The sequence below is a fragment of the Oncorhynchus nerka genome, linkage group LG18 (genome assembly GCF_034236695.1).
Source record: "Oncorhynchus nerka isolate Pitt River linkage group LG18, Oner_Uvic_2.0, whole genome shotgun sequence".
NCBI classification, from domain to species: Eukaryota; Metazoa; Chordata; class Actinopteri; order Salmoniformes; family Salmonidae; genus Oncorhynchus; species Oncorhynchus nerka.
Window position 1 is genome coordinate 11,895,725 of NC_088413.1, and position 9,563 is coordinate 11,905,287.

The following is a 9,563-nucleotide window of genomic DNA, read 5'->3' on the forward strand; positions in this document are numbered from 1 at the left end:
AATGTTGTGTTTGGTACACAGGTTCCTAGCTAGGGAGAGAGAAGAATGAGAAGGGAGACATGAGAGACACAGAGACTGGTGACAAATAACATGTTTGGTTTGACATTGATTAAAGGGTCTCGTGGCTCAGAAGAAGAGAGAGCAGAGAGGGGACACAGTGTCAAGGTGTATGATTGACATTGATTAAAGGGTCTCGTGGCTCAGAAGAGGAGAGAGCAGAGAGGGGACACAGTGTCAAGGTGTATGATTGGCATTGATATGCAGCAGCCTACAGAACTGTTGTCTGTCAACACTACTCAGTACATACACTGCTAGCTGGAAAATACAGTCTCAATGTTTTATCTGGTTAGACATTGAGGACACAGTCCCATAGCTACGGGAGAGAGGACACAGTCCCATAGCTACGGGAGAGAGGACACAGTCCCATAGCTACGGGAGAGAGGACACAGTCCCATAGCTACGGGAGAGAGGACACAGTCCCATAGCTACGGGAGAGAGGACACAGTCCCAGTCCCATAGCTACGGGAGAGAGGACACAGTCCCATAGCTACGGGAGAGAGGACACAGTCCCATAGCTACGGGAGAGAGGACACAGTCCCATAGCTACGGGAGAGAGGACACAGTCCCATAGCTACGGGAGAGAGGACACAGTCCCATAGCTACGGGAGAGAGGACACAGTCCCATAGCTAGGGGAGAGACGACACAGTCCCATAGCTACGGGAGAGAGGACACAGTCCCATAGCTACGAGAGAGAGGACACAGTTCCATAGCTACGGGAGAGAGGACACAGTCCCATAGCTACGGGAGAGAGGACACAGTCCCATAGCTACGGGAGAGAGGACACAGTCCCATAGCTACGGGAGAGAGGACACAGTCCCATAGCTACGGGAGAGAGGACACAGTCCCATAGCTATGGGAGAGAGGACACAGTCCCATAGCTACGGGAGAGAGGACACAGTCCCAAAGCTACGGGAGAGAGGACACAGTCCCATAGCTACGGGAGAGAGGACACAGTCCCATAGCTACGGGAGAGAGGACACAGTCCCATAGCTACGGGAGAGAGGACACAGTCCCATAGCTACGGGAGAGAGGACACAGTCCCATAGCTACGGGAGAGAGGACACAGTCCCATAGCTACGGGAGAGAGGACACAGTCCCATAGCTATGGGAGAGAGGAGACCAGGAGCACTGATACAAATGGATAGTTGTTAAACTGATGCCTGTCTAATCCCTCTGTTACCTGTCTAACCCTGTACCTCTCTGTCTAACCCTGTACCTCTCTGTCTAGTCCTGTACCTCTCTGTCTAACCCTGTACCTCTCTGTCTAACCCTGTACCTCTCTGTCTAGTCCTGTACCTCTCTGTCTAACCCTGTACCTCTCTGTCTAGTCCTGTACCTCTCTGTCTAACCCTGTACCTCTCTGTCTAACCCTGTACCTCTCTGTCTAGTCCTGTACCTCTCTGTCTAACCCTGTACCTCTCTGTCTAGTCCTGTACCTCTCTGTCTAACCCTGTACCTCTCTGTCTAACCCTGTACCTCTCTGTCTAGTCCTGTACCTCTCTGTCTAACCCTGTACCTCTCTGTCTAACCCTGTACCTCTCTGTCTAGTCCTGTACCTCTCTGTCTAACCCTGTACCTCTCTGTCTAGTCCTGTACCTCTCTGTCTAACCCTGTACCTCTCTGTCTAACCCTGTACCTCTCTGTCTAGTCCTGTACCTCTCTGTCTAACCCTGTACCTCTCTGTCTAACCCTGTACCTCTCTGTCTAGTCCTGTACCTCTCTGTCTAACCCTGTACCTCTCTGTCTAGTCCTGTACCTCTCTGTCTAACCCTGTACCTCTCTGTCTAACCCTGTCCCTCTCTGTCTAACCCTGTACCTCTCTGTCTAGTCCTGTACCTCTCTGTCTAGTCCTGTACCTCTCTGTCTAACCCTGTACCTCTCTGTCTAACCCTGTCCCTCTCTGTCTAACCCTGTACCTCTCTATCTAGTCCTGTACCTCTCTGTCTAACCCTGTACCTCTCTGTCTAACCCTGTACCTCTCTGTCTAGTCCTGTACCTCTGTTGCCTTTCTAACATTTTCCCTCATGTCACTCTCTGTAAACTCTAGACATCTGAACCAACCATTTTTGTGAGAAAGATAGATGTTGTTTTGGTATCAAAAAGGTCAACCGATTTTTACTGGGATGAGTGACAAAGTAAACAAATTAAATCACTCCATTCAATCAGGCTCAAAAACAGTTAATCCCCCCTCTTTCAATCCCTCCCTCCCTAGCTCCATCCTTCTCTGCTCCTTCCCTCCCTCCCTCCATCTCCTTTCCCTCCCTCACTCCCTCCATCTCCCCTCCGTCCCTCCCTCCCTAGCTCCATCCTTCTCTGCTCCTTCCCTCCCTCCCTCCATCTCCTTTCCCTCCCTCACTCCCTCCATCTCCCCTCCGTCCCTCCTTCCCTAGCTCCATCCTTCTCCCCTCCCTCCCTCTCCCCCCTCCCTCCCTCCCTCCCTCCCTCACTCCCTCCATCTAGCCTTCTTCCTCTCCTCCTCCATCTCTCCTTCTTCCCTCCCTCTTCCATCTCTCCTTATTGCCTCCCTCCTCCATCTCTCCTTCTTCCCTCAATCCTCCATCTCTCCTTCTTCCCTCCCTCCTTCATCTCTCCATAAAGAGAAGAATAACGGACAGAGGAGAAGAGACAGAAGAGAGAGAAGAGGAGAGCCTGTGGCTCTCAGGGGGGAGAACAACATAATTTTAAAAGCAATTACTGTGAATTCTCCTCAGCACAGACATGAAAGGGCCGGCCTGTCACTCAAACAGCCAACACAGACACACGCGTATACACCACACACACACACACACACACACACACACACACACAAACACACACACACACACACACAGAAACACACACACACCCACCCACCACACACACACACACACACAAACACACACACACACACACACAGAAACACACACACACCCACCCACCCGACACAGTGACAGACAGAGAGAGTCACAGTGTAAATCGGGGAGGCGTTTACCGACACGACTCTATCTGAGGGCCAGATATCAGGAGGGTGGTAATGGAGGAACACGTCTGCCTGATAAAACCCCTGGAAATGAAAGGTTGTGGGGGAAGAATACAGCTGAAGCACAATAGTGCTACTGAGTGAATGGGCTGTTATATAATAGTTTATATGTCCCAAATCACACCCTATTCCCTACATAGTGCACCACTTTTGAGTACACCACATAGGGAAAGTAGTGCACTATTAAGAAAATAGGGTGTTATTTGGGAGTCCAGGCCGTAAAATGTGGTGTTAAAAATCAGCTTTTGATTATTCAGGTGAGACGTGTATTGTTGAAGCCAACATGGGGAAGATTGGAAAACGTGGTGAGCAGCTGTCCACGGTGCTGAACTGAATAGATGATTTATTAAAGTGTTGGGGAGAACCTGGTGTGAGCAGCCTAGTGTGATGTGTGTGACGGTGGGCATCACTGGGTCGTGTTATATATCTAGTGAAAACGGGACTGTATTACTGCAGCGGGTGATGTCAACTGGCTTGGTTTTTATATTCTGTGACATCACTGCCCTGCACCCAAAGACTTTTACACAAAGAGTATAAAGCTGGTTTATCCTGCCTCTACCAAGATGGCTGTCTCATGTCTCTATGTAACTGACCTGGGTGTAGTCTGTGGAGCATGTCCAGGTGGTAGAGCTCAGAGAAGCACTATAGTCTATCCTGCCTCTACCAAGATGGCTGTCTCATGTCTCTATGTAACTGACCTGGGTGTAGTCTGTGGAGCATGTCCAGGTGGTAGAGCTCAGAGAAGCACTATAGTCTATCCTGCCTCTACCAAGATGGCTGTCTCATGTCTCTATGTAACTGACCTGGGTGTAGTCTGTGGAGCATGTCCAGGTGGTAGAGCTCAGAGAAGCACTATAGTCTATCCTGCCTCTACCAAGATGGCTGTCTCATGTCTCTATGTAACTGACCTGGGTGTAGTCTGTGGAGCATGTCCAGGTGGTAGAGCTCAGAGAAGCACTATAGTCTATCCTGCCTCTACCAAGATGGCTGTCTCATGTCTCTATGTAACTGACCTGGGTGTAGTCTGTGGAGCATGTCCAGGTGGTAGAGCTCAGAGAAGCACTATAGTCTATCCTGCCTCTACCAAGATGGCTGTCTCATGTCTCTATGTAACTGACCTGGGTGTAGTCTGTGGAGCATGTCCAGGTGGTAGAGCTCAGAGAAGCACTATAGTCTATCCTGCCTCTACCAAGATGGCTGTCTCATGTCTCTATGTAACTGACCTGGGTGTAGTCTGTGGAGCATGTCCAGGTGGTAGAGCTCAGAGAAGCACTATAGTCTATCCTGCCTCTACCAAGATGGCTGTCTCATGTCTCTATGTAACTGACCTGGGTGTAGTCTGTGGAGCATGTCCATGTGGTAGAGCTCAGAGAAGCCGTCCCCCAGCAGACGGTCGATGGGGGACTCTCGTCCCATATCATAGTCGCTGTCCCCCGCATCGCTGTCCCCACGACCACTGTCCTTCAAGCTGAACTTGTCCATGTCCTGCAATGCATACCTAGAGAGAGAGAGAGAGAGAGAGAGAGAGAGAGAGAGAGAGAGAGAGAGAGAGAGAGAGAGAGAGAGAGATGAAAATACAATTGAGTCAATTAAAATGTATGTAATTGGTGTGTCTTAGTGGTAGAAGCTGCTGTCCCACTGATTAATGCTCAACATAGAGAGGTAGACAGAACTACAAAACAAACATTTCACAACACTACAGTTGAAACAGACATGTGATCCCACAAACTTTTGGATTGAATGATATTGATATGATTCAAACTCAAAACATGATAAACAAAAGAGCCATCTTAGAAAAAGGGCCAAACTAATATAGATCCATACTGTCATTACATATGTTTTTATTGATGCTACTAATGCTACTCATTTTATTGATGCTACTAATGGTACTAATTTTATTGATGCTACTAATGCTACTAATTTTATTGATGCTACTAATGCTACAAATTTTATTGATGCTACTAATGCTACAAATTTTATTGATGCTACTAATGCTACTAATTGTATTGATGCTACTAATGCTACTCATTTTATTGATGCTACTAATGCTACTCATTTTATTGATGCTACTAATGAAAAGCACGGTGGACACAAGGGAATTTGACAACTCAAAAGAGCAAAACGTTACAATGTTTTGGGGGGGATGCTTTGTTTACCTGTAGCTTCTGGAGTATTTGTTGCCACGGAAACAGGGTCTAGGCTGGTACTGGCCCTGATGGAGCAGGGACAGAAGCTGTGACACTTGCTATATCCAAAATAAACAAATAAAAACAACAGAAAAAAGGAGGATGAATAACAGAACGGATGGAAACAGACGACAGGGAAAAAATGAGGACAACAATGAGGAACAAAACAAGATGGATGACACACAGTGAGTCTGATGGTGGTGACACACTGAGGAGGGTGAGGAGACAAATATGATGATTTCAAAATGGATGACAGAAAGTGGATGAGAGAAATAACAATGGGGTGGTGGTGGGTGACGGGGCTGCATCAATATGGAGAGGAGAGAACAACGATCACATAATGGCTTGAGGGTGAAGATACAAAGACAAACCGGATCCATGATTACATCTGGAATCACTTCTACTAGTTTTAAATGGACAGTCATTTCACTATGGATTTACTGACACTCAGGAACTGTTTACCAAGAGGCTAGGATTTATGACGGATTATTCTAGAATGGTGGAGGGGAGTGTAGGTGTGTGTGTGTGTGTGTGTGTGTGTGTGTGTGTGTGTGTGTGTGAGAGCGAGAGAGAGGGGAATTGTGTGTTCTGTAGTATCTCACCTCGACGGGTGGCGTAGCGTGGGCCAACTCCAGGGCGAAGCTCTCCGGGATATGATTGGACGATATCGTCACCAGGCTATTCAGTGACTGGTGGCTGTGGTGGCTCTGCCGGCTTCCCATTGGCGCCCGGTCCATGGGGGGCGTGGCCGAGGGTGAGCGGTGGTGCGCTCTGATTGGTAGAGTCCCATTCACCGTGGGAACAAGTGTGATGTCACCCTTGTGGATCTGCCGCGACGGTTTCTTCGGGTGATGCTGGTGGTTGGTCTCTGCCACCCTGCAGTTGTACGAGTTCCTGGTATCTTTCTTTTCTCGGTTGCAGCGGGCAGCGAACATGACCATGATGACCAGGAGCATAGTGCAGATGGCCCCCAGGGACATGATGATGATGAGGGAGGCGTCGAGCGGCGTCTCCCCCTGGTCCAGCACCTGCACGTGGCCCTCCATGTTCTCATAGAGGCTGATTTTTAGGACGGCCTTGGTGGTCTGTTGCAAGGAACCGTGGTCACTGACCAGGACGGTGAGCTCCGCAAACTCGTGGGGAAACATGTCGAGGCTAACGTTGGCGCTGATCTCGCACGTTCTGGGATCCATAGAGAAGAAGCCTTCCTCGTTGCCGGCAGTGATTGAACATGTGAGTTCTGCGTTGACGCCGGTGTCTCGGTCGGTCGCCCTGACGGCCGTAACCAGGCTACCGGCCTCGGTGTACTTGGAGACGGGGACGTCGGCCGTGAGGTTCCAGAGCTGCGGAACCACGATGACCGGCGGGTTGTCGTTTTCGTCCAGGATTGTCAGGACGACGGTGGCGTTGCTCAGCAACGAGGGTTCCCCGGCGTCCTTGGCCTGGACTACGAAGGATATCCGGCTGACGTCCTCGCGGTCGAACGTGCGGAGGGCGTAAACAGCGCCGTTGGACGGGTCTATGGTGACAAAGGTGGAGATGGAGCTCCCGTGAACGGTGTTCTCCACCAGGAAGTAGCTCACCTGGCTGTTGGCGTCCAGGTCGGGGTCGGTTGCCAATAGCGACGTGAGGTAGGCCCCAGGGGCATTGTTCTCTGATCTGAACACCTCATAGCGTCCCTTCTGGAAGCGTGGAGCGTTGTCGTTTTCATCCAGCACGTGCACGGTGAAGTGCTTGATGGTCGAGAGGCTGGGCGTGCCGCGGTCCTCGGCGATGACCGTCAAGCTGAACTCTGACCTCTTCTCCCGATCCAGCGAAACGTTAGTGAGGATCATGTAGTTGTTCTCGTAGGTCTTCTGTAGTTTAAAACTCCCCTGGCCGTGGAGTTTACACACAACCTCTCCGTTCAGACCGGAATCTAGGTCCTCCACTCTTACTAAGGCCACGAAGGAATCCAATGGAGCGGCCTCGGAGATATAGGCCGCGTCCTCCTTGCCTCTGTCCCCTTGGGACATCAGATTGATGCTGATGTCTGGTTTGTTGTCGTTTACGTCCACTACCTTGATGAAGATCTTGCAGTGTGCTGGCATGGAGTTGGGGCCCATATCCTGGGCTTGGACATCGATGTCATATGATGTCGCGCTTTCAAAGTCCACGCGCTTCATGAGCGTCAGGTGGCCGTTATCCGAGTTGATCTTGAACGTTTCCACGATTTTCGGGGACACGTGACTGCTAAAGGAGTAGACGATTTTGGCGTTGGTTCCGTCGTCTGCATCAGTCGCATTCAGGTCAATAAGAAGAGATCCAACAGGTGAATTCTCCAATAGATTAATCACATATGAAGACTGTTCGAAAATAGGACTGTTGTCGTTTGAATCTGCCACGCTAATTCTGAGGAGAGTAGAACCGGATTTAGGGGGAACGCCCTTATCGGAGGCCGTCAGCTGAAGTTCATAACCTGGCTGCATCTCCCTGTCGAGCTCCCTTAGCACCACCAACTCCGAGTACTTAGCCCCGTCCGTTCTGCTCTGAATGTCAATCTTGAAGTAGTTGTTGGGCTCGAGGGAGTAAGTATCGAGGGAGTTCTCCCCGACGTCGGGGTCACTCGCGCTGTCCAGGGGAATGCGCGCCCCAACTGCCGCGCTCTCGGAGATCTCGATGGGGATTACGACGCGGGCGAACTGGGGCGCGTTATCATTAATGTCCAACACTTCCACCTCGACGTGGAAGAGCTGCAAGTGTTCTGTTGGAAGAGTCAGAACGTCGAATTCAATGGAACAGTTGAGGTTCTTCTCGCAGAGCTTCTCTCGGTCTATTTTGGAACGGATGCTGATCTCTCCGTCCTGCTCGCGCACGGATAGGAAAGACGTGCTACCTCTCTGCATGGCTCGGAAGCGCAAAGACACAGAAGTTGGGAGTTTGACCAAAACATCAGCCACGTCTTCTTTAAGCCGCGCAATAACAGTGCCCACCTTCTGTTCCTCGTAAACTTGATATTTTAATGTTTTACCTTTGACGTTTTGCGTGGCCAGCGCCATAACGGCGAGAAGTATCCATATTCGGATATAAAATACGCAGATTATTTTTCCAGGTTCCATCTTTAAAGTAATCCCTTTGGGTGATTCTGAAAGTAGTTCCAAAATAGCTCCTTTACGCAGCCAGTACTGATTCCGTTATTGTAGCCTAATGAATTTAACGAATCCACTGCGCCCGGACGACAGTCATTAGGCTAATCGCAGCGCATTCTCCAAAGGCTAGATATCCCCATTTAAACACGTTTGAGCATTAAAAAAAGCAGGTTGCGTTCCGCAGTCATTTCTACTAGAAAACACAACGTCCAAAGTGAGAGTGAGTTATCTAAGATCCCTTCCACGCATACAAATCTGTTGCGCGAGTCTCAGAGTACTCCTATAGAGCACCGCTTAAATCTGTGCTTCTCTCTGTGTGCGGTGCCGTGCTCTCTCTCTCGCTCTCTCTCTCCGTCTGATGGCTCCCCCAAAATAGCCCGCCTCAATCTAACCAGCCATACAACGGAATAGCGGCCCCTTTCTCTTCTCCCCAGCAAGACAAAATGCTTCCTAAATAAAATGCTAACCCGGTGACCACTCAAAACAGAGGCGAGGAGAGAGGGGGGAGAAAGAGGGAGGGGAGGAGAGATCGAGACGGGGCAAACTCCACCCTCTCGGGTTCTTCATCCACTTTCTTTCTTCACTCTCACCCCTGCGAAGAGGGGGGAGAGAGAGAGAGAGAGCGAGAGAGAAAGAGAGAGAGAGAGAGAGAGAGAGAGAGGGAGAGAGAGAAAGAGAGAGAGAGAGAGGGAGAGAGAGAGAGAGAGAGAGAGAGAGAGAGAGAGAGAGAGAGACAGGGGGGGAGAGAATGAGAGCATGCCTCAACAATAGGGAAGGGTAAAATAACTCAAGAGGAACTTTCATTGGTGACGTTTGCCCGGTTATATGTTTTGGTAGTCGCCGTTAGAAAACGCCAGGTTTCTTTATGAGTGTAGTGGGGCTGGGATAATGTAGCATATACATTATTCCTCTCGTTTTGGGTCTGTTGTAGCAGACAGACTGGAGACAGGGCTGTGATAATGTAGGATATACATAATTCCCCTCGTTGTGGGTCTGTTGCAGCAGACAGACTGGAGACAGGGCTGTGATAATGTAGGATATACATAATTCCTCTCGTTGTGGGTCTGTTGCAGCAGACAGACTGGAGACAGGGCTGGGATAATGTAGCATATACATTATTCCTCTCGTTGTGGGTCTGTTGCAGCAGACAGACTGGAGACAGGGCTGGG

The 9,563-nt window shown here is 49.8% G+C and overlaps 1 protein-coding gene across 2 annotated transcripts in view; it reads right to left on the minus strand.

Annotated features, from left to right (window-relative positions):
• The window catches only part of LOC115116404 (protocadherin-18-like), an 11,100-nt gene extending 2,254 nt beyond the window's left edge, over nucleotides 1–8,846 (minus strand). Inside the window, exons 1-3 of one of the 2 annotated variants that reach the window (XM_065003500.1) lie at nucleotides 5,869–8,846; nucleotides 5,237–5,292; nucleotides 4,409–4,578 (exon numbers count right to left, since the gene is read on the minus strand). In XM_065003500.1, coding sequence (XP_064859572.1) covers nucleotides 4,409–4,578; nucleotides 5,237–5,292; nucleotides 5,869–8,364 — 2,722 coding nt within the window. In that variant the 5' untranslated portion in view covers nucleotides 8,365–8,846. Of the gene's footprint in view, nucleotides 1–4,408; nucleotides 4,579–5,236; nucleotides 5,326–5,868 lie in introns of both variants that reach the window. The other variant, XM_065003499.1, reaches the window with a different exon arrangement.
• Nucleotides 8,847–9,563: the final 717 nt, after the last annotated feature.